General features: G+C 38.8%; 1 protein-coding gene across 1 annotated transcript in view; it reads left to right on the top strand.

The window, feature by feature from the left end:
• Window positions 1-25,783, top strand: part of LOC140185094 (otoancorin-like) — a 114,961-nt gene that overhangs the window by 39,596 nt on the left and 49,582 nt on the right. The window contains exons 4-14 of the mRNA XM_072238351.1: window positions 2,947-3,113; window positions 4,801-4,955; window positions 9,653-9,789; window positions 11,223-11,356; window positions 12,176-12,287; window positions 12,454-12,669; window positions 15,551-15,718; window positions 17,838-17,981; window positions 18,826-18,881; window positions 22,195-22,300; window positions 23,749-23,858. Coding sequence (XP_072094452.1) covers window positions 2,947-3,113; window positions 4,801-4,955; window positions 9,653-9,789; window positions 11,223-11,356; window positions 12,176-12,287; window positions 12,454-12,669; window positions 15,551-15,718; window positions 17,838-17,981; window positions 18,826-18,881; window positions 22,195-22,300; window positions 23,749-23,858 — 1,505 coding nt within the window. The remainder of the gene's footprint in view (window positions 1-2,946; window positions 3,114-4,800; window positions 4,956-9,652; window positions 9,790-11,222; window positions 11,357-12,175; window positions 12,288-12,453; window positions 12,670-15,550; window positions 15,719-17,837; window positions 17,982-18,825; window positions 18,882-22,194; window positions 22,301-23,748; window positions 23,859-25,783) is intronic.

Raw genomic sequence — 25,783 nt, 5'->3', positions numbered from 1 at the left:
CCTTAATTCCATAGTCTGTTACCTCAAGGAGAAATCAGAAATGACCCATCAAAATATTCTCCTATTACGTGTTTACAAACTATATACTAAGGTAACCAGAATATTCTGACAGAAGAGCAGAAAGGATGCACAGAACAACTGATAATAGATTCTGTAATTCTAAATCAGGCCCGTTGGAAAAGCAGAAACCTTTCACGTTGTTATATTGTCTGCTAAAAGTCATTTGATTCTTTCCCATGCTCATGGTTAATAAAAAAATATGTATAAAGTATACCCAATGCTTGTGAAATTCCTACAACATCTGATGAAACATTGATGGACTATATTCAACCTATTTATTAACAACAAAAGAGGAACAGCCACCGTTATCAAAATAAACTGAGGCATTTTCTAGTCTGACACTTTAAGCACCAGAAATGTGCTGAATTAAAAGATGAAATTGAAATACTATGGAACATGAACAGGATACACTGTACATTGTCCCGATAGTAATATCTACAACTGGTATCATCCCAAAGTCACTACAAAATAGCATTAAACATCTAATCCTACACAGCAATATTTATCAAAGTACATATATTCAACTATATACAATGCTGAGATTCATTTTCTTGCGGGCATTTATGGTAAATACAAGAAACACAATAGAATCATTGAAAGACTCCACCCAATAGAACAAACAACCAATGTGCAAAAGATAACAAACCGTCCAAGTACAAAAAGAAAGAAAAAGGGAATAATCTCCAAAAAGCCATAATACAAAATACCTCTGGATGATTCAGAATGTTCTTAGCAATTGAGAAATGAGTGTGCTTGGAAGTACCCATACCTCAGGTTTTACCAGCTTGAGCTGAGAAAAAATGAAAATATAGTAATAATAAATTAGCAATAAATATCAAGAACATGAGATGAAAAGTCCTTGAAAGTGAGTCTATAAGTTTGTGGGAACGGTTCAGTGAAGGAGTGAGTCAAGTTGTCCGTTCTGGTTCAAGAGCCTGATGGTTGAGGGTAATAGCTGTTGCTGAACATGGATGGTGTGAGTTCTGAGATTCCTGTGCTTTCTTCCTAATGGTAGCAGCAAGAAGAAAGCATAGCCTGGAAGGTTTGTGGGGGGGACAGGTCCTTGACGATGGATGCTGCTTTCCTTCAACGGTGCTCTGTGTAGATGTGCTCAATGGGAGGGCTTTACCCATGATGGTGTATCCACTACTTTTTGTAAGCATTTCCGTGGTAAGGTATTTGGAGGTTTGGAGGCTGAACCTCTAAAGGCCTTAGTGCCTTCCATAAGTACCAGCTCTTTTGGGACACATGCAGTTTTGTCAAATGCTCATTGCATGTGTGAATGCACATATTGCAATAATCATGATAATGGATTCCCGCTTTAGCAGAAGAGCTAATCTTGACTTCTGCACTGCATTGGAGATCAGCAAAAGGTCATAATCAGGGCAATCTGAACCTCAGTTGTCGAGTAGAAGCAATGCCCTGATTGCACACATTTGGAGACTAAACTTAAGCCATCACAGGCTCATTCTGTGAAGTCTATGACAATGTGTGACTTTTAGTCAATGACCACAGGAAAAAGATTCACTACTGACCTGCCCTTAATACACGACACTGCCTCCAACAGTACAGGTTCATAGTGAGTTGTTGGAAACATGCACCATCTCTCACATATCTCATGAGTCAATTCTCAGAAACAACAGATGGAGATGATGAAATTCACCACTGCCTTCAATGCACCAGCAAAACCTTTTCTCAGTTGATGGAAAGCCCATATGAAGATAAAGATCTCATACCTGGCACAAAATTTACAGTGTACCAAAACCAGTAATCCCTATCCTATCTGCTTCTAGGACTTGGACCTCTTGCGGTCAGTACTCCAAAGAATGGGAAAAGTACCACTAATACTGTCTCCATAAAATCCCCAAAATTGATCGGAAGGATAAGCAAATCAATGTTAGTGACCTCTCCCAGGCTAACACTTCCAGTGCTGAGGCTCCAGTTAGTCAATCTGTTCTTTTGGGAAGGCCATGGTGTTTACATGCCCAGGCCCCTGAAGCAGGCCTTCATGGAAGGAGGTTACCACTTCACTAACTACTATACATCTGTCTGCACCTTCCGAACCATTTGTGAAGAGTCTTCAGGTCCTGAAGTAGCCTCATTAGCCACTGTGGAATCCCCAAAGCTAGAACTAAGTCATCTTCAAATGTAAGGAATTGCCTAAAATGTAGATATCAGCAGAGGCATCCACAAGGTTCCTGAGGCAAGGTGCTTGAGAGTGAAAATTACTCTAATGTTGACACTGAGAGCCATTCCTATCTGAAATTTGACCAGCAGGCTAATTGTAGCATGAAGCAACTGTTTAAGGGGCTGCTTCATGAGGTTAGATAAATGACGAAAGAAATTAATAACGTCAGAAACTTAGCTCCTACTTCTCATTGCTCCAAAATGTTGCGTCCGCCCACCAACGCTGTTCTAAAACTGGTAATAACAGATTTCACGGTTTAATTTTAAGGCTTTTTGAAACAGTTGTTAGGTTCAATTTTGCACCAGAAAAAAAATCATGGGGATGAATGATTAGAGCTCAGTACGTTAGGGTCATGGGGCCTGAAAACAGGCAAACAATTGTATCCAAGAATTGGCACATTTGGGAGTAAGTAAAATGAGGGGGAAATATTAATGCATATTCAAAGAGCTAACTGCTAATTAAAAAATACATGATAGGATGAACTTCCTCTGGGGAGTCTTGCTGTAGATATGTGAGAGATCTGAAAACAAAGAATGTGTAACAATATAGCAAAATCTAAATGAAATGTATAAGATATTATATTCTTGTATAGATTACAGCAAATATAAGACAAACCATATCGTGATTATATAATTTCTTCCACTTCCAAAGGTATTTGAAATTGTACAATTTAACATTTTCTGCATTCTAAATTCTAGAGGTTGGACCAATGTCATGGATGGGAAAAGGATCTACGGAACAACCTCAGTGCTCCAGGCAATATCACGGATTTTCCTGAAAGCTTTACAGAATCGATCAGCACTCTGAGTCCAGGCTGCGTCAAATCATTCAACCTTACTGTTAGTCTTTCCAACCTGAGGAAACTGTAAGTGTTGCAGGACTTTTTATGACAAAATGTTTTTGAATGCATAATGATGCATAATAAAGAAAAAAACCATATTTTAATATGTTATCTTTATCTTGTTCTTTTCTTCTGTCCTCTAATTTCCTTAAGCCCATGTGCCTTTATATTAACAAAGATCGTAGGTTGAGGGGGATGAATATAGTGAAAATTTGGGGTGGTGGGGTCATCTGGTGAAATGTGCCTGGTTCATGCTTTGCTTCAACCTTTAGAGGTTTGGAACCCAGTTGGTTGGATGATAACACTCTTTCATTGGGCTGTATTCATGAGTATTGATATTTGGTTGAATGCCAATTAAACTTGAACTTTTACTTGAAATGGTTGGATGATATGACCTGCTGTACAATCAACACACTCCCAAGGCCTCTTTTATCCCAACAAACAAAGACGGCACACATTAGCCAATAAATAAATGATGTTCTTCTTGCAGGAAATAGTTTGTATTGGCAAAGGACAACAAAATATGTTAGAAAAATAGCCAATATAGAAATCAATCCTTCCATGAATTCCCAGTTCACTCAACCACTGGAAATCCACAATGGATGGGAATCAAAATATTTATGATCACTGTGTTTACCCCTCAAGGAACATGGGCCCTCGTTTGAATCCTTCACGTTGTGTGTAAAGACATTTTTCATGCAGCTTCATTGTTCAGAGAACATATATGCTGGTGGGGTCATTAATTGCAACATGAACTAGCATGTGATCTATTGCCACTACCCACTCATACCTGGACCAGATAAAGAAAGCCAGGTAAATTGATCCTTCACATAGAAAGGTGTGTGTCCTCTACAGTGATTAGGCTTCAAGTAATCAATGCTGGGGTCTCACTCCTCTCAAAATTGAGAAGCATTTTTTAACAGGTTTTAAATGTCTCTCATTGTAGTAAATGGATAAAACCAATTTTTGATTTAATCATAAGCTAAAATATAAGGAATTAAATAATGAAGAAGTCTTGTAAAAAGATTCATGCATCACACACAGCAGTGATTCACAGTGCCAGAGATGTGCGTTCAGTCCTGACCTCAGGTGCTGTCTGTGTGGAGCTTGCACGCTCCCTTATGTATGTGTGGATTTCCTCTGGGTGCTCCAGTTTTTTCCCACATCCCAAAGGCATGCGAGTGGGTAGGTTACTCTGCCACTGAAAGTTGCTCCTAACAGGTTGGTGGGTAGTAGAATCTGGGAAGGGATGACGAGAGTATGGGGAGAATAAAAATGGGGTTAATGTCAGGATGAGTGCAAATGGGTGGTCAGTGCGGCCATGGTTTGAAGCACCTGCTTCTATCTGGCTGTCTCTGTGCTCATAAAAAGAGACAAAGTAACTACCATTTCCCTTATAATTCTTGGGAATCCTCTTTCAAATAAACAGAATTTCTGACTCTATGAAAACCCTGGATGGTTTATGTTCAGAGAGATGGATTCCCCAGTTTAATGCTTCAGAGTCCAGGGATAAAGTGGTGTGAGGTGCATTGACATTTAGTGATTGGTTAAGTCTTGTTGTGCAGGGAGCATCATTTTCTTCATTTGTATCATCACCAATTACACTCATTATACATATATACTGTATAAGCCTTCCAAAAATCATTTATCAAAGTGCTTTTATTTGTTTTTACTGTGTTATTATTGTACCCTGATTAACTTTTCATTACAGAATGAAAGTCCTGAATAAAGAATACAATAACCTTATTCCTGGTACCAGGAAGCAGATTTATAAGTGGGTGGAAGCTATTTACACAAAATCATCAGGACCAGATGGAATGAACACCAATGATAAAGGCCCAAGGGGTGATCCAGGCAAAGATAAAGGTAACAAACAGCAAACATCAGCTGGATCAATAGAAAGCATGAATAAATGCACTTATATAAAAATCTTGAAATGGTGCCATCGCTCAGCTTTCAGCATTTCCCCTCGGCATCACATTTGAAATGTCACACTTAAAATATCACACTTCAACTGAGAAAGTAGGAAGGAGAAAAAGGCAGTTAATTTCTCTGTCTTTTTTGTTATTCTGAGTGTCTGTACAGGCAGAGTCTATGGAATTAATGTATTAAAATTACTCTCAGCATTTATGTGCTCATCTGATAATTCCAGCACTTTACCAATAGAAATTTCATCAAAATAAAAAACTGAGTTTCACTTTAGAACAATACAGTACCAAAGTACTCTGGATGACAGTGAGAATTAGTTTAATTTACATCTTTGTATGGTGAAATATATACTATATCTCCCATGAAATCTTCATAGACTGTCAAATTTATAATAAAACAATAATTATAATCTTTATACTGTATATATTGAAGTCATGAGAAAAAGCAATCCTTGCAATTGTTATACCTGCTCCTTGCAGATGATTCTTACTATACTCAGTTTTTCAAGAATTACTTGTTCATTTATTAAAATAACTACTAAATTTGCAATTTTGTCTTTTCATCCAAAAAGAATCTGTGCATAAGACACAATCATAACATCATAATCAAGCCAAAAACATAAGAAAGAGGAAAAAATATAGATCATTTAGTCCCTTGAGCCTGCTGGTGTCCATATTTAATGCAAATATCTATCAGCCAATCATGTGGCAGCAACTCAATGCATAAAAGCATTCAGACATGAATATGAGGTTCAGTTGTTGTTCAGACCAAACATCAGAATGTGGAAGAAATGTGATCTGTCCATGGAACGATTGTTGGTGCCAGATGGGATGGTTTGAGTATCTCAGATGTATGTGCACAACAGTCCCTAGAGCTTACAGAAAATGGTGTGAAAAACCAAAAAAAATCCAGTGAGTGGCAATTCTGTGGGTAAGAACACCTTGTTAATGAGGGAGGTCATGTGAGAATAGCCAGACAGGTTCAAGATGGCAGGGAGGCGACAGTAAATCAAATAACCACATGTTAAACAGTGGTGTGCAAAAAAGAACATCTCTGAACGCACAACATGTCAAACCTTGAAGTGGATAATCCTCAGCAACTGAAGACCACAAACATGCACTCAGTGACCACTTTATTAGTTCTACGAGGTACCTAATAAAATGGCCACTAAGGGTACATCCGAAGATTCAACCCTCACGGTTCTTATGACAAGCAGTTCCAAAAGATTACAATCTTGCATGAGAAGAAACTCTTCCTCATCACAGTCTTAAATGTGCATTATTGTATTCTAAGATCATTGCCTCTGGTTCTGGTCAGGAAACAGACTCTCAGAATTTACTGTCTAGCTCCAAAGATAAAAAGCTTGCATATTTCAACAAGATCAAATATCACTCTTCTAAAATCTGATGAGCTGAATACCAACATGTTTAACCTTTCCTATAAGACATCCCTCTATGTCTGGGAATCACTCTTGTGGATCTTTTTTGAACCACCCTGCAATGAAGTGATGTCTTACTTTAAATAGGGAGTCCAAAATTGTTTATAGGGTTCAGATATGGTCTCACTGGTGCCTTGAATAGCTGCAGTAAGACTTCCATACTGTTATGCAACCCCTCTTAAAAGGAAGGCCTTCATTCTGTTAAAAGTACAAGAGTTTCTGCAGATACAGGAAATCTTGAGCAACACACACATAACGCTGGAGGAACTTAACTGGTCAGGCAGCATATATAGAGGGGAGTAAACAATTAATGTTTCAGGCTGAGACCTTTCATAAGGACTGGAAAGGAAGGGAGTGGAATTCACAATAAGGCATTGGGTGGAGAGGAATGAATACAAGCTGGCAGATGATAGATGAACCCAAAAGGTAAGAGGGGGAGAGGGGATGAAGTGAGAAACTTGGATTAAGTAGATGGAAGAGATAAAGGGCAGAAGAATAAGAAATCTGATAGGAGAGGACAGTAGACAGTACAAAATAAAAGGAAAGGAGGAGGAGCACCGGGGGAGATGATGATCAGGTGAGGAAGAGGGAAGCAGTGAGGAAACCAGAATTGGGAATGGAGAACAAGAGAGGAGGAAGGCGGAGAAATGACCGCAAGTTAGAGAAATCAGTGTTCATGCCACCAGGCTTGAGGCTACCCAGACAGAATATGAAGTGTTTCTCCTCCAACACGAGTGTGTCCTTATTGTGGCAGTAGATGTGAGCACGGACAGACCTATTGGAATGGGAATGGAAAGTCAAATTGAAATGAGTGGTGTCCAGGAGATCCCACCTTTTGCGCCAGTTGGAGCGAAGGTGCTCAACCTTCATTTTGTTAGCCTTACTCATTAGTTGCTGCACGAGCATGCTTGACTTCTGTGCTTCATACTCAAGGAACTTCCAAATCCCATTCTGCAAATGTATTATGCAAATTTTCTCCATTATGTTCTCCTTCCAAAACAAACTACTTCACATTTCCCACTATTATTATTCACTTCTTAATGTTTTATCCAGTCACCTGAATCTTTTTTGAAAATATTTCAAAGTTCAATATTCAATGTAAATTTTATTATCAGAGTATGTATAAGTCACCACGAATGGCCCTGAGATTCATTTCATTTTTCTGTGGGCATACTCAGCAAGTTTACAGAATAGTAACTATACCAGGATCAATGAAAGATCAACCAGAGTACAGAAGACAACAAACTGTGCAAATGCAAATATTATTAAATAGCCATAAATAACAAGAACATGAAAGAGTCTTTAAAGTGAGATAATTGGTTGAGGGAATATCTCAATAAATGGGCAGGGGAGTGTAGTTATTCCCTTTTGTTCAAAAGCCTGATGGTTGAGGGATAATAAGTGTTCCTGAATCTGGTGGTGTGAGTCCTGAGGCTCTTATATCTTCTACCTGATGGCAGCAGCGAGAAAAGAATATGGCTTGGGTGGTGAGGATCTTTGATGATGGATGCTGCTTTCCCACAACAGCGTTTCATGCAGACGTGCTCAATGGTTGGGAGGGCTTTACCTGTGATGTACTGGGCCGAATCGCCACTACCTGTTGTAAGATTATCCATTCAAAAGTATTGGTGTATCCATATCAGGCGGTGATGCTGCCAGTCAATATACTCTCCATGACACAACCATAGAAGTTTGTCAAAGTTTTTGACGATATGCCAAATCTCTGCAGACACCTAAGGCACTGTCGTGCTTTCTTTGCAATTACATTTACATGCTGGGTCCAGGACATGTCCTCTGAAATAGTATCTTCCAGGAATTTGAAGTTTGCATTTACCTCACACCTAGCTCTCCCGTCTATTTTTGTATTATCCACAATACATTTATTTCCCTCCTTTGTCATTAATAAATATTTTATATAGTTTATGCAAAGTTCATACCAACAATTTAACCCTGTGACCCTTCAATGTAATAATGAAATGGCCTTAAAACTGTTCCATGTTTCAAAAACAATGTTAACCTGGCAATGGAACACGTTGTATTTTACATGTGGGCACACCTGTTGCTGCATTTGATCGATCCTCCAAACTGTAGTGAAAAGTAGAAATGACCTAGTTCACTTTGTGTGCACAGAAACAATGTTGGGGCTAGTGGAGGAACTCTGTTATTCTTCACAGTTTAAGGACCATAGTGAGGCAGGGCTACATGGTGCAAGGTTGTCTATAATGTACTGAAAGCATCAGTCCATCAGCGAGTCACAGGTTGACAGTAAGTCTTCACAATTCTGTCTGTGGTATAGAAGAGTCACCACAGGAATCTGTCGGTTGGGGTGGGGGACAGGTACAGCAATTTGGATTCCATTGACTAGGTCAGGATCCAGTAATGGGTGCATAAAGGAGACCTGCAGAAAGTGAGAAAGGGCAGAGTAATAGGAAAGCTCTTAGAGGGACCTATCTATAAGATTATGCAGGCCTGTTAATCCATGTGCCTTTAATTTACACAGAAGTAGGTGTAATCCACTGCAATTCCAAATACTTTTGTTCTGTACATTAACAGGTGTACATATTAAGGGGACAGATCAATATGGTACATGGGCAGATATATGCCATACTGGGACAGATCAATATGGTATATGGGCAGATGTACACAGTTCAAGCAGAGATCTATACAGAGGATCTGAGCAGAATTTTCCTACCTACCCAAACCACACACAGAATAAGTGTCAACTTTTAGTGTAAGTTCATGAAGCAGTAGAAATCCTTGGATTAATCTTTCAGAGAAGTGCACAAAATATTGTCTGCCAGTACAAATCAGCATGTAATTTCACAAGACAAAATTTAAGGAAGAGCAGAAACTTTCCTATTTCCTGCCAAATATTTCATGTTCACCTAAGTTATTAAAATAAATTATGGAATCATTTATCTTATCTGATTTCCTTTGGAGCTTCATAAACAATTGAACTGTGATTGTTGCCTGCTTAAAAGGCAAATACACCTTCAATGTAATAACTTAGTTCTTTTGAAATTTTAAAAAAAACATATGTGTTATGTCTCCTACATTTTCAAGAAGGACGTAGTGTTATTAAAATGTTGATAAGTCAAATTCTAGAATGTCTATTTTAAGGCTGTTGTAGTAATTAGAATCATAACTATTTTAAGGTTGTAATAATCAGTAATTAGTTTTCTGTTCTTCTTCACAGATCAAGGGAAGGGTAAGGATAAGGGGAAGGGTAAAGGCCACTGGATCACTCTCGATGTTTTGAACATACTTGGTCGTTTCATTGTCCAAGCCCCCACATCGACTTTCAAGAGTATTGCACAGGGTGAACCAAGTGTGGTAAGCATTCACTTTGACTATTTACAGAATAATTTAACTCAAGTATTAAAATGTTTGGAACTATTCAGAGACTGGATTTCATTTTTTATTTTGCTTGCTAAATACTCGTAAGTTCCTTCCATCTTTTATGTATATTTTTCATCTTGTTTTTGCAATTTTTACATTTTGACATTTCTGCTCCTAAGCTGCAGTGAATCCAAGTTTTCTTGTTTGGATGGAGCAAACACTTAAGAGTTTTCCACTGATGCAATTGCTACCAGTAATGCACATTAGAGGAGGACAGGGGTGGAGAAAGGAAGGGGAAAAGAGTGGAGGAAGAAGCAATCCACTAGTATTCAGGAATAAGACGGGTTTTAAAGAGGAGAGGGCAAGGCCAAGGAAGAGAAGGATGAAGTTTGAAGAATAAAATGAGCAAGGAAGGATAGAAAACATCCCCTCCCCTAAAAGAATACATGAGGAGGAAAAGAAGGAATACTTTTAGGGAAATAGTAAGGGAAATAGGTTCTCGTAGCACATGTTTGAAGCTCTATGCAGGGGCAAGGATTTGAATGAGTAACGAGTCTCCCTGCAGTGATTGGATATTAGGCTGATCCATTATCCTGCAGGTTTGGGGAAGCATAAGATGTGATCCAGATCAACACTGTCCTACCCCACAAATCTGGACTAAAGTCCAGCTACATTGAACGTATTTTTGGAGCCTTGGTGCAACTTCTTGGCTAAGAATTGGCATGATTGCCAAAAGAAGAAGACAAGAGGTTGTATGGGAAGGTGTTAGTTGCCAAAGTAATGGCTGAATAGCCTCCAAAGAGGTGCTGGTTTGCCTCAGCTTAGTAGTTGTGCTGTGGGATGAGATCAAGGTGTATATGCGAAGGAAAAGACACGCAATTCATGGAGAGAAGTTACGTTACATGAAAAGATGTTTGGCTGACCTGAGAAAGTGGGGAAATGCCTGAAATGCTGCTCAGAGGGAATGAAGTGTGCATGAAGTTGCCCTTTAATGCAAGTACCATACCAACAACAGTTGTGTTCCATATGTCAGTCACAAAAAAGTCTCCACTAATTCCCAGCACTAATTACTAGGAAACATTGGTTTTTGGTTTTCTATCACTTACTTTTCAAAATGTTTTTGTTTCGAGCCTACTAATGCTTGAATTGGATAAAACTCAACCTCTATCACATTTTGCAGCGTACATGAGATATCTGCTCTTCACGCTGCCGAACTATTGAAAGCATGGCAATGGTTAAACAAACCTCAAAATCCACTCACTCGTAGCTTGCTTGGTTTTCCTCCTGAGGAATAAGTAATTGAAACAAATCTAACCTGGGCAATTAATTTCACCTCATATCACAACAATAAAATAAACCTCTATGTTCTTCTTCAACCATATGTGCTATCAGATTGTCTAAGCATTGAATTATTTGACTCTTTACAGGTATGTCAGCTTTTCAACTTTTCATCCAACCTTTTAGACAAGCTGTTTGATGTTACACCAGTACAAGCTCGCATTCTCTTCAAAGGACTCAATGCTTGCAAAGTTAACATCAGTGAAGACACAATAATTGCCAAGTAAGAATATCATTCGATTGTCAAAGTATAACTTTAGCAGACAGCAGTCTTTTTAACTTTTACCTGCCCGGGGCATAGACTGTGGAAAAACTCTTTGGTACACATGACACCAGCACACACTAAGATTGTGTGACAGATTTATTATGACCTCACTGCTATATGACCCGATCATGACAGGAAAGGTCCATGTATTTTACTATTTCTTCTCTCACAAGTATGCTTGTTGCTTTACATGAAGACACTACCTCAAATAGCAATAAAATATCCATCTGTGTTAGATATTGAAGTCAGGTACCAAATGTAGAATATTATCAAAAGAATGTGTATTTACTTTGTAAATAGTAATAGTTATATGCTAAACCTGAGGATTAATCTCATAACATCTCTCTCATAACATATCCACATACCATATGCCCCAGCAGTCAGCATAATGGGTTCAGCCATGAGCTGAGACAGAGGATGAAACTGGCTTCTGCCCTAAGTTAAACTTCCATGTCCAGATTATGGTCCCTTTTGCTACAGAGAAACCACAGTTTCAGAGCTGTTGAACTTCAATGAATCACAAAACTTCAATGGAAATGCACAATCTGAGAAACTTATGCTCCAATAACCTTTGCTATGAGAGCTCACTGCATTTACTTAAGAACATTACTCAATTTATTTATATTAATACAATAATTAATTTGGAATGAAATGGGCTTTGGTGCATTCGGAAAACTGCTGTTGATGCTGATTTAATTGCTGCCTTGAGATTTTTTTTGTCTAAGTCGAAATCAAATCAGATTGTAACCCCAATATATTGTTATTCTTCGTCTGCAGGCTTGGTCAACTAGCATGCTTCTACCCTGTCGATCAGCTGAATTCATTGAGTCATGGAGCAGTAATGACTTTGCAGAACAAACTCCTCAGCTGCACAAGGAAGATAAAGGAGGTGATGCCCTATTTATGATATGTTGAGTGCTTGGTAGTGAATAAGATATCACCTTGAATATAGCTCATAAACTTGAATATAGTTCATGTTTCATTTCAAAACCTAATCAGATTTTATATTTCTGTCAAAAGGACACATGATGTATTTCTTGTGTGTGTTTCTACAGATCTATCGGAGGCTTGTGGAGAATATTAATGTCAATCAATGGTCTGCTGGGGAAATAAGAGAACTGGGATCTTTAGTGGTCGGACTGAAAGTCAGTCAAATGTCCAATATCTCCAAAATGGCCATTGCTGGTGCACTTAATGAACTGAAGGATATCAAGGGTTGGTCCAAAGGTCAAATCAAGGTCCTTGTCAAAAAGTACAAAGAATCTCAAAATGTGAGTCTGTCATTAAATTTACACTTTTACTGTATATGTAATTCAACCATTACTCTGGAACATAATGAATAGGAGCGGAGACTATTGGCCCCTTCAAGCCTCTTCTGGCATTCATTATAGTTATTCCTGATCCAATCTTGGACAAACTACTACGTTTCCATGTGTCTGCAACCCACTTGCTCCCTTAGACTTCAAGTATCTCTCAGTAGCCACCTTGAACATATCCAATGAGCCCACCTCCATGGTTTTTTGAAGTAAAGAATTCCAAAAGGTCATGGCCTTCTGAGAGACGTTCCTCTTTGTTTCCAACTGAAATGGGCGGCTCCTAATTTCTGAAACTGTACCCCTTATATTGCAATACTGTACAAGAGAAGCATCCCATCAACACCACCTTGTTAATTCTCTTCAGAATAGAATATGTTTCCATCAGATTGCATCCCTTTCTTCTATAATCCAGTGATGACTAAAGTTGTTCAACCTTTCTTTGTAAGTCAAGCCCTTTATCTCGGAAATCAGCCTCGATTTTCCCTGCTGTGCTTCCAATGTAAGTAGATCCTTCCATAAGAATAGTAACAAACTTGTACACAATAATTCAGGAGTGCTATGTAATCAAAATTTCCCTATTTTTAAAATCCATATCACTTGCAATAAGCACCAAAATTCTATGAGCATTAATTAACCTTTAGTTTTTGAAGCAACTTGCATAACACTTGTGGTTTTCCAATCCTGTCGGACTACGTCCACAATCCTGCAACCACTTCCTTAAAGTCCTAGAATATCGATGATCAGGTCCACGATACCTAACGGCTTTATCCCCATCTATTGTAATTCTTTACCTCAAGTGAAACATTGCTTTAAGTTCCTCCCTTCCTTTTATTCCTTGATTATCGTTTGCTGGTTTGTAGAGATTGCCCAATCTTTAGGCCAGTAACTAATTCAGATTTCCAGCATCTGCAGAATTTGTTTATATTTAACAACCTCGCTAAATATGAGCACTTATCAGCTACTCACCAATCCTCCCCTTTTGCCAACATTATTTTTTGACTTCTGATGTCTCTGTTTCTGAGTAATGAGCTGGTTGTGCCAGCTTGCTGCTTCTTGGTGATCCACTGTAGAATTACTCCTGTAGACCTTGTCTACCTCATCAAAATTCCTTCACTAATCCAAGATGTTGGTGAGATAGATTGTGCTCAGTTTTGCAACATGAAAGATTAAGCTGGAAAGAATACAGAGGAGATTTATGAGGATTTTGCGAAGACTCAAATGACTGAGAAATGGAAACAGATTGAGAAGGTTGTAACTTTATACATTGGAACATAAGAGAATGATGTGTGCAGAAAATCATGAGGGTCATAGAAAGGGTAAATACAGCGTTTTTTTCTCCCCCAAGTTTGTGAAATCAATAACTAGAGGACATAGGCTTAGAGTTTGAGCAGAGAGATTTAATAGGAACCCAAAGGGCAACTTTTCATCCAGAGGATGGTCCAGATATGGAATGAATTGCCAGAGGAAGCGTTTGAGGGAGGAACCTCAACACCATTTATAAGTACTTGTACACGTACGTGAATAGGAATAGATTAGAGATATATGGGCCAAATGAGGGAAAATAGGATTAGTTTAGATGCAAATCTTAGCATGGGCCAAAGGACCTTCTTCTGTGCCGTATGACTCTGACTCAGTAAACTCAGTAAGCCAAGGACTCCTACAATCAAACCACTGGATATGACAAATTTCCCTCATTGGGGTAAGATGAAACTGAAAAGTCTGAAACCTATATTAATCAAAATTTGATATTTTGACTTCTTGTTCAGATGTAATTTGGATAAAAGTTCTGCATAAACACAATAATAGGACTGAGATTCAACTCCAGTCTGAACCATGAAACACTCTATAGATTGACTACTGTATATTATTCTGCTTCTAAAATTCATTGGAAATTCAAAAACAAAGCATCTCAGAGTCTGAGCACAATGCATTGTATGACATTGTGTCACAAACCTGGATACGACGTGTGTACCGTTATCAATGGGTTTATAACAACATTTGATTTTATTTCTGGCAGAGTTTCATAATTTAGGAAATTCCTTGGTGCATGGTGATTATGACTGTCATTGTTTTGGACTGAAGGAGTATAGTGCAGAAGATGGAAATTGAACCAATAAATACTGAGCAGATCAAACTGACTCCTAAGTTACAAAATAACCATTCTTCAAATCTACTTAATTGAATCCAGTGAACTTTTGGCCATCTTGAGGTTGTGAAATACATCCTATAGATAGGACTTTTCCTTTCCTCAGTAAACTACCACAACAAAAACAACCAGTCATCATAGAAATCAAACAGCCTGTTATACACACTAAATGCTGGAGGAACTCAGCAGGCCAGGCATCATCTGTGGAGAGGAATGAACAGTTGACATTTTGGACTGAGACCTTTCATCAGGCCTGTAATTGTACACAGTCTGCAATTGTATTAGGTCTTCCTTCAATCATTTTAAATGGTCAAATAAAACCGGCAAGATTGGAAAAGTCAAAAGAAAATAATGAAAGTGGCAGTGTTTACCTGTTGCATTTCATCTGAGCAGGTGAACAAGTCTAAGAAGGAGCTTTCAGATACTCTAAAAGAAATACATCCGAAAAGAAATATGATATCAGATTATTCACAGGATGCCACATTGCCTTTAATATAATTCCATACAAAATGCAGTGTGTGATGGAAAGATATGTCTGCAAAACATTGCAAAGATGGAAATCAGTATCTTAAATAGTTTCATTCTGGATTCCTTTTGAATAATTCATACAATTGCTGTTGCAGTGTGTAACATTGTTATTTTTACTGAGCTTGAGCAATGTATCAAAAGCAAATGTTTTTGCTTCTGCAGGACACAGCTAATTGGTTGAAAAATCTGGGTCTTCTGGTGTCTGGTCTTGAAGCAAAGACATTTAGCAAGTTCAACGGCTGGGATCTCCTGGATTCTTTTTCTCAAAAGGATGTGGCAAAGTCTCCAAATGGCATGTTGCCAGTGCAGAAGTCGTCGATCATGAAAGCGGCAAGTCATTTTATGGATTTTGTAACTGAGGGACTGCATCTCTTAGAGGAGTTCGATCCACAAAGCTGGAGATTGAACTTGTTAAGATTGATAATCCAAAACTGATTAATTTGTAGCAAATGAGTTCATCTAATCAAATTAACTTGAACTTGCCTGTTATAATGAAAACCAATAGGCAATTTGTTTCTTTAAAGAAATATTCTTTCTTATTAGTATTCTACTTTGAAAAGACAAAGTCTTTTCATTTACCATCTTACAACACAGAAACCTGCACCACAGCAGAGGACAATTTCTTATGCCAGGTACTCATTAGAATTATCCAAAACTAAGCTCACACTCCATGCTCTGCCCTATACCCCGTAGTTTTATTGCTTCAAATAAGTAAGTGCTTTCTCTTAAAGAACAAATATTCTTGGCTTATATTGCACCGAGGAGCTAATTCATTCCTCTCCACTCTGCGTAAAGATATTTCTCTAACCAATTTCTCCTCAACTTAGTAGCAATATAAGCATGGTCCAGCCTCCCTGCAGAAAGGAAATAATCATTCAACTAACAATGTGAAATACTCATCTTAAAATATTTTATTAAGTCACTTTTCCCCCAATAAAAAGTCTCTATTTCTCAGATTACTTCCTATGATGTCTGTTTCCAAGCTCTAACATGGGCACTTGAAATAAATCAACACTCAAAGCTTTTCACAATGGGTCAGATTATGGTCTGGCTGCCCCACAACTGCATGTGCACATCCCCTGCAATTTCCCCAAGGTTACACTTTTTGAGACCCCTGTAGCTCCAATTATCCTGAAGGCTTGGCTGCAGTAGCCACCCCATGCAATAAAATGACAAGACTTCATGCAGAACCTCCTGGCTGCCTTGATGTCCTCCAGTCAGTTGCTGTCAAAGGCCTTTGAACAGCATTTAAATGTTTCTAAAGATCAGATACCTTCCATTGAAAAATATTTAAACATTTAAAAGTACTGTAACAGAAAAGTTAAAATGCTGTTAAATGCCCTAGATTTATTGCAAATACAAAGATCAAGTACATTAAAATAAATAAGCCCCATACCAACACCAATATTTTCAATATAAATTGGTGTCTGCTTTCAAATGAATGGTTTGTGTTACCTGGTGGTTGTGAAGGAAAGAGACCAAATGTACCCAACCTCCTGACTCAGCACTTGATGGCTGCAATGTGCAGGCACAGAAATCAGTAACAAAACTGACCAATAATTGCAGTTACCAGTGGTTTTCTCTGGAATTGATGGCTAATGGTCAGTAACATCTGGACCAGTTCTTTGGCAACCTGACCATTGCTGTGTCCAGATACAGTATCTTAATCCAGAACATCAACCATCCCTTTGGCTTTGCAGATGCTGCTTAACCTGCTAAGTTCCTCTTGTAGCTTGTCTTTCGTTTCACAGAAACTTAATTTTGTCACTTACTTTTGGTACTTAAACGTTTGATATTCTCTTTCCTATGGATTTATTCAGAGGCATTTTATATTTTCTGAGAATTATATATTTGAACTCTTCAGTTGTATCAGCCTCTTATTTGGCCAGTTCACGAACTCTATTTTTGCAAATTATTTTGCAGCTCTCCTTATCCTTTAATAAATATTCTACTTCTGCACTATCAGTAACTTTTAAGACTGTACAATATTGCTAACTTCATAGTACGCTTACATTCTGAGAACAAAACTGACCCTTGCAGTGACCAATCAAAAATATTAATTCCAAACTTGTCAGATGAACACACATTTGCACCATTATTTAGTTTCCTCTCCTTTAATGAACAATCTTCACTCAAAGTCACATGTCTCTTCTATTACCCACCTAAGTTTCCTAACAAGTGCTTTGCGCTGGAAATTAATGTTCATCCAAAATTAGGTAAGGTATTGTGGCAATAAAGAACTGCTGCAGTGAACCTGATAAACAAGAGGAACAAGCAAAGTATAGCCTCCTGTCCCACCTGGACTCAAGCAGTACATCTGTTCACATTCCTTAATGCACTTATTGCTACTTGAAACATATATACTTTACCTTTTGGGCAACTAGTCCATATCTGGTTGACTAGTTTCTCATGGGAACATAAACTGATAGAACATATTTTAATTTTACAGATCTTGGACTCAGTGGAAATTGATTCAGTTCTGAAATCGCTTCCTAAATCACTGGTGTCACAGATTCCAGTTGAAAAATTGAATCAGGCTAAGGATATTAATATTGACTTCTTGAGCCAAGATAAACCTTGGAACTTGGGTCAGGTAAGAGAATGCAAAAGATGGGAAAATGCACCAAAGTGAATGGGATATCAACTTGAAATTAATATGCAACCTATATGAAATGCGGACTTTAAAGAACTACCTAAACTTCCCAAAGGTCCATTTGGAGAATTTGAATGTGTGCCTCTCAGTACGCAAAGGCAGGGTAGTCATTTGGGAAAGATGTCCATCTTTTCTACAAACGTACTTCAACTTTCAAATTTAAACACGAGGAATTCTGCAGATTCTGGAAATTCAAGCCACACACATCAAAGTTGCTGGTGAACGCAGCAGGCCAGGCAGCATCTCTAGGAAGAGGTACAGTCGACGTTTCGGGCCGAGTGTCAACTTTCAAGTTATATATTTTCAATGCCCTTCAATTATAGTTTGCATTCAACTTCCTACTGTGAATAAAAATAAAAGTGTCCCATAGAGACACAGGAGACTGCAGATGGTGTAATCTGGAGCAACATGAAGCTGCTGTAGGAACGCAATGGTCAAGCAGCATCTGTGTATGGTGGAAGTTTCAGGTTGACACCCTGTATCAGGATGGTTATGATGCGGTGTCTTAACTTGAAACGTTAACCATCCCTTTACATTTGGGTGCATTTGGTTTCTTTGCCTCCACAGATACAGCCTGACCTGCTAAGCTCCTCCAGCAGTTTGTCTTAGTGTTCCATTAGAAAGTTTTACACAATCGCTGTGTTATTCTGGATGATGCCCAAAGGAATACTTTCTTTGAATTATGCTAAGATGGAGGGTCTCAGTAATTGTTTTCATTTTTGAACTGAAATGATTTCTCTCTGATTCTCCTGAAGTTAACTTACCTTTTTCTGCTCTTTTCTAGTCTGTTGCTCTAATTAATCGGGTTAAAAGCCAACTCAAAAAATCCGAAGATATAAGGTAAGCCAAAAAATTTGACATTGAGATTTATTATTTTGGCAGATATTGTTCAAAGAATCACTAGTTTTTAAGGCTTACGACATTTGGTAACTTCATTCATTTTACAGTTGATTAGTCATATTTGCTTTAAGAAAACAACATTCATACAAACTCAAAATATAAAACTGGACAATATATTTCCATTTTAATTAAGACATTTTAAATAGGGTGAATTACCATATTGATTATTCTCTTCTACTATATGTGCTCAGCAGAGTGTCTGAAACAATAACATATTGACTGATCAGAGAGTATCAGAGCCTAAAAATATATCTTTCACTCAAAATTTCCAAGGTAAACCTTGAATACTCTTTACAACCACAAGACTACTGAGACAAGGCAACAGTTCAAAATTGTCACTGAACTATAGCACCTTAACAGTATTTCCCCAATCTTTCACATGCTTATTTACATTGATTGTGACTTCAAACATCAGGCATACAGCTTAAACTCACAATCTTCATTATTGGAGATGAGATAGGTACCAGTTGAATCAAGTTTATAAATGAAAACACTTTCTTGTACTGATTGATAGTGGGTTGGGGTTGGAGGTCAGTTAGCACCGTGTTGCCTCTAATTTAAATATATATTGATGGGCTCCTTTTTAAATGCAGTGGATAAGTTTCTGTAGTGAATAACACTGATAAGCATAATTATAATCCTAAGTTTCAATGTGGCATTAGGTGTATTTAAATGTGATTCCAAGAAATTTGAAATAAGTGTTTGGAAGAACTTTTTGGCAAAAATGAAATACTTAGTATGCCAAATATATACAAATTCATTGTATAAAATGATATATTCGGAAACCGTCTTGTCCCACTAGAGGCATAGTAGTCAAGTAACTCCTGGTAGGGCTGTTCAAGAACCTGGCACTGGGAAATTCAGAAGTACATAAGTGAACAGGCTTTGCAACATCATAGACTTTCCTTTGAATCCTCCTCTACTGCTGATCAAAAAGGACATAAATTAAATGCTAGAACTTATGCTGGATCTAGGGGTTTATGGAGGAATGACAAACCTGGGACAGGGATCAGGTCACAGCTACTAACAATTGTTGGGTAGAAATATCAGTCAGCAGTGGTGAGCAGAGGTTAATGATGAAAGTTGGGTGTTGTGTTGCTTTGATAATAGCTGAGAAAAGTGAGCTTAGAATCTAGGTGTTGTAAATGGTGTTATAAGAGTTATTACAGTAATAGGTAGTTAATGTTAATTGAGATGAGAGTGTCTGCAGATATGGGGAGATAATGTTGGTTATGTGATATTGCCAATACTGAGATGAGGCAAGGGGCAACAGTGAATCAGGTGAGTTGATCAGAGCAAGATAAATAAATGTAGAAGTAGTCCAATCAGCTCTCTATCTGCTCTGCTATTCAATAAAGCAATGGATAATATTCTACCTTTCTTGCACTACCCCCATATCCCCTGATTCTGTTAACATCTAAACTCAATCAATATTTTCTTGAATGTTCTCAGTAATTGACCCTCCACAGTTTCCTTTGATAGAGAATTCATAAGATTCACCATCTCTGGATGAAGAAATTTCTTCTCATCAGTGGTCTGATGGGCCTGCCGCTTATTCTGAGATTGTCCTAGACATCCCAACTAGGGGAAATAACATTCCTATATCTATCCTATCAAGTACCATGACAACCTGTAATCCAGAATCAACATGGTTAACTGTTGCTGCGCTCCCTCAATTACAAGCATGTCATTCTTTGGCTCAGAATTCCATATCTTTTCACAATATGCCAGATGCATTCTCAACAGTACCATATTTAACTAGAGCAATATGTCTTTACTCTTGTACTCAAATCTTCATACAATAAAAGCTAACATTTGCCAATCCAATAGATTGCTGTATTGATATGTTAACTTCCAGTGATTCATGTACAAGGACACTCGGGCATCTCTGAATTCCAATGGCACCTTATCTTAAATTCTAAGTTTCTATTTTTTTCTACCAAATTAGGTTACCTCACAATTCCCACCTGAAAGTCCATCTGCCACATTCTTGCCTGTTGACTGAACTTGTCCCTGAAGCTTTTCACAAACCATATTGCCACTCAGCTGTATACCACCATGACCATACCTGGATGTATTACGTTTGATCTCCTCATCCAAAGCATCAGTAGAGGATTTGAACAGTAGAGGCTGGGGCCCTAGTGGCAATCCCTATTGTACCCCACAAATCACAGCCTCCTTAAACACCTATTCCTAGCCTTGGTTTCCTGTCCATTAACCATTCAATGATCCATCTTGTATTTTAGCCCAAATTATTACCCTCTAATTTTGTTTAATAAACTCCTGTCAGGCATCTTATCCAAATACAACATAAACTTGTAGTCACTATCTAGATCTCAAATTCCAACGGATACATTCAACATGACCCCCCCCCCCACACCCTTTTACAAGTCCCTGTTGACTCTACCAAATCCTGTTACTATTTTTTAAGTACTTGTTATCTTTGCCTCAATAATAGTTTCTGGTGCTTGTGTTGTTCTGATTAGGTGCAGTGCAGGGTGGTTGAGAGTTGCAAGCTTGTGGGGAGACTGATGACTCTCAGGGTGTAGGTTGGAGGTGGGTGCCTCAAAGAACATTTGAGCAACTACATGCCTAACGTGACTTGAGTTCCCAGTGGCAACCTTAGATCTGTTCTTCGCCCAACAAACACTGTAAAATATCTTTCTTTCATGGTTAGCCAGGGAAGGTGAGGATCACACATGCCACACTATAGTCTCATCTCACATAGGTTTCATCTAGGTACTCCTGTTTCGTAGTATATCCCAAGATGTACAGGTTGATCGGCTGATCAGCTGCTGTAAATTGTCCCTGGTGTGTGGCTGAGTTGTAGTGACTCTGGGCAACTTTGTCAGCATGAACGAGTTGGACTGAAGGACATGCGTCCATGCTGGATTACTGTATGACTAGCCTGGCGGAAGTTGATGATAATGAGAGAAATTTAAAATATGAATAATGTAGGATTAGTGGTTCAAAGGTTCATTTAATACCAGTGAATGTATATAGTATACAGCCTGAAATTCATACTCTTCATAGACATCCGTAGAACCAGAAACCCCATAGAATGAACAATAGAAACATTGGTAAAAAATGGTCTTTATGGGACTTGCACAAGGTTCAATTTTCATTTATGCTTTACTTATCATTGAAATGTTCGCCATCAAAACCTGGCACTATGTGATCCAATTTCTAGATACTGAGCTTCTGGTACTCATTATTGTTCTGATTAAATATATTTTTATCTTTCACGTGAAAGTAAACTGAAGGCTGCTGTCAAAGGAATTCCATGCGACCTCATTGACACACTGGAACCTAATGCAGTGAAGGCCCTAGCAAACAACCCCCATGTTTCCAGTTATCAGGTAATTTTATTTCTATAATTTTGAATGAAGCTGCTTTTTGCAGCAGCCAGGTTCACATATTTAGTTTTATTGAATGTCCATCTTGCAACTGGCTATTCAGCTTGCTGTATGCTATACTTTATGATGCACTTTATACCATGTTTCCGAGGCCATGACACAGTAGGAGGCCATATCACCCATCTAATGCTATTCCAGCTACTGAGCAGCCCCATTCTTCACTAATTTCCCTTGTGAATTATTCTCTTCACATTCCTATCAACCTCCCCAAAATTCTCCTATTCAGCTGCACACACTGGGTGATTTACAGTGGTCAATTCACCAACCCACCCACATGTCGTTGGGATATGGGAAGGGAGATTGTTTGAACTGCACACAGGCAGCACCAGAGATCAGAACTGAACCCAGGTTCAAGAGGCGGCAGCTACGATCAGCTATTTTTTTTTTGGAAACTGGTCTTCTCCTTCTCAGCCTCTTCAAACCACGCTTTAACCCAGTTTTCCCAGACAATTCAGCTGCTGTATTGGTTGTTGAGTACTTTGCAGCATATAAAATATTTCCGAGTCCTCTCTTGCTTTACTTTCACAATGCCACTGTAAGTGCAGCCCAGTGGCACAGCTAGTAGAATTGCTACCTCACAGTTCCAGGGATCAGGGTTCAATCCCAACCTTCAGTGGTTCAAAACACAGAGTTTACACATATGCTCCTTCATCATGTGGGCTTCATCCGGTATTCTTCCATGTCCCAAAGATGTGATGATAGGTTAATTGGCCACTGTAACCTGAACCTTGGGTGTAGGTTAATTGGAATAAAGAATCAAAAGGGAGCACGCATTCCTGTGTGAGAGTGAATGTTGCAGAGGTAATAATAGAAGGGTATGGAACCTGGGAGGTGGAGAGGACCCAATGGCCAGAATTGGTATCTTCAGTGTATTACAAGGACACTAACCTGCTCTCTTCAACAGTCAATCCTACTGAGTAATCATTTTAAATTACTATTTTCTCACAGTACTCCTGATCTTTCCTATGGACACTGAGCCATGTTTTGGCATGCCGATGTTTGCTGGTCACTTGGACTCAATGGGTAGTTTCTGAGCACAAAAGTCATAGTTTTCAATTCAGGATAGTTCAGGATAAGACATGGAATCTCAGGAATTGTAAAATGCTTCCAAAAAATACAGATGAAAATAATTTTGTATATTTTATCCTTTTACATGAAATTGACTTTTAATACCGTATCAATTAGTGCTTTGATGTAACACAGCAGGTTGAACAAAAATCCTTAGTTTAAGATCCCAAAGCTTGATGTACAATATTTGAGTAGGTTATAATATTTTGAACAAATTTCTGTTGGCAAAGTTTCAAAATTTATGATGTTACAAATCTTTTCAGCAATAATTATGTTAGCAACACCTCTCTTGCATATTTTGACACTCCTTATGTAATTTACAGATTCGCTGTTCTGCTCGTAAGTTCTTTGCAGCCAGGAAGGACGAATACTTCAGCAACCTCACAGAGGAAGATATTAATGAGTTCATGGCTTCATACTTGACTTTTGAGCCGTAAGTAATCGTGTATACTTCCCACAACTTCACCTTTCTTGTCAAATAAATAGAGAAGCAATAAGATTCTTGACTTCCATTTTTGTGGTTTGACTAACCTGACTTAAGGATTCCACCTCTTTACTCAGAGAGTGGTGGCTGGGTGGAACGAGCTTCCAGCAGAATATTTGAGGCAGGTTTGATGTTGTCATTTGAAGTTAAATTGGACAGCTATATGGACAGGAAAGGAATGGAGGGTTATGGGCTGAGTGCAGGTCAGTGGGACTAGGTGAGAGTAAGAGTTCGGCACAGACTAGAAGGGCTGAGCTGGCCTGTTTCCATGCTGTAATTGTTTTATGGTTATATGTTAACATCTTCCCAACCACTGAAGTCAGGCTAACTGGCTGATAAACTTCCTTTCTTCTGCCTCCCTCCTTTCTTAAAGAGTGGAGTGACATTTGCAATTTCCTAGTCCTCTGGAACGATTCCCAAATCTAGTGATTCTTGAAAGATCATTACCTATGTCTCCACATTCTCTTCAGCCACCTCTTTCAGAACCCTGCAGTATGGTCCATCTGACCCAATTGACTCATCTACCTTCAGACCTTTCAGCTTCCCAAGCACGTTTCTCCTCAGCAATAGCAACTGTATTCACTTCTGCACCCTGTCACCCTCAAATTTCTGGCATACTGCTTGTACCTTCCACAGTGAAGACTAATGCAAAATACTTGTTAAGCTCACCCACCATTTCTTTGTCACTTGAAGTGACAGAATGTAGTATTGAATTTGAACAGAGAAAGCAAAAGGTGATGTATTGTCCCTCAAGTTTATGTAGGGTTTTGTTGTAATAGTTGCAGGAGGCATTGTCCTCTCTGAGGATCATCACCTTGTCATGGTGGAGAGGCTTGTGAGTGCCTGAGATTGCTAGAATAGTGCTGTCTGGAGTTTAGCCATCTGGCACTTGGTTCCTGGTAGGGTCTACCATAGCGGTAAGGTCAAGGGGAAGGTCTCAGACAAAGAGCAATCCAACCAGGACCTCAGTGGCAGAGCTGGTGGAAGATGCTGACACATCACAACAACAGTGAAGGTGGAGGAAGGTTGCAGCAGAGAAAGGTCCCCAGTCATCTTGCACTCCATGCCACTGGACCATGACCCCAATTGGTCAAGGTCTGTGTAGAGGCTACTTGTGCATCAGCATTACCATGTTAAATATGTCACGCACAGGTATTTTCTATTAAGGGAATCCACCCTAACCTCCAGGATTATGCAGTGTAGTGATCAGCAAGTGGTGGAGGGGGCACGATTATGAGGACCGACCCACAGTACATCAGAATATGTTGGTCTTGGATCAGCCATCTGAAGGCCCACTGACAGACAACCCCTTAGGCGAACATCCTACTTGACTCAAGTGATTGCACTATTACCTGTGCAGTAGGTTGCAGACAGATGAATTACATTGAGAATGTGCTGGAGAAACGAAATGGCCAGCAATCTGAGCCTCTGCTGCAGAGGTGATTACATTGCGAGCCCCAAATGTAGTACAATAAATTGGACCAAGTGCAAGTGAATCACTTCTTTGCCTGGGGGCACAGCTTTGGGAAGAAAAGAGTTTAAAGGACAGTTGTTACATCTTCTTTAGTTGCATGAAAAAATGTCATATGTCAGGGTTGGTGGCATTGGAAAGTGGAACAAAGAGTTTCTAAGGGAATAGTCTAATAAAATAATGAAGGATGAAGAAATCTAATTGAATGTTCTGGAAACTATATAGTATCAAGCTTTGAATGTGGAGGCCGGTGGGGTGGAAGGTGAAGATAAGGGCATGTGATCAATAGTAAGGGAAGTAGATGAGACACAGTCAAGGGTTCTGCCATTATTGCTGAAGGGAATCCATATTTAGGAAGGCGGAAAACAATTCATTACCCTGAGGTGGAGATACCGTGATGTGG

Source organism: Mobula birostris, chromosome 20 (genome assembly GCF_030028105.1).
Source record: "Mobula birostris isolate sMobBir1 chromosome 20, sMobBir1.hap1, whole genome shotgun sequence".
NCBI lineage: Eukaryota > Metazoa > Chordata > Chondrichthyes > Myliobatiformes > Myliobatidae > Mobula > Mobula birostris.
Note: the sequence above shows the minus strand (reverse complement) of the source record. Positions and strands in the feature narration are given on the sequence as shown.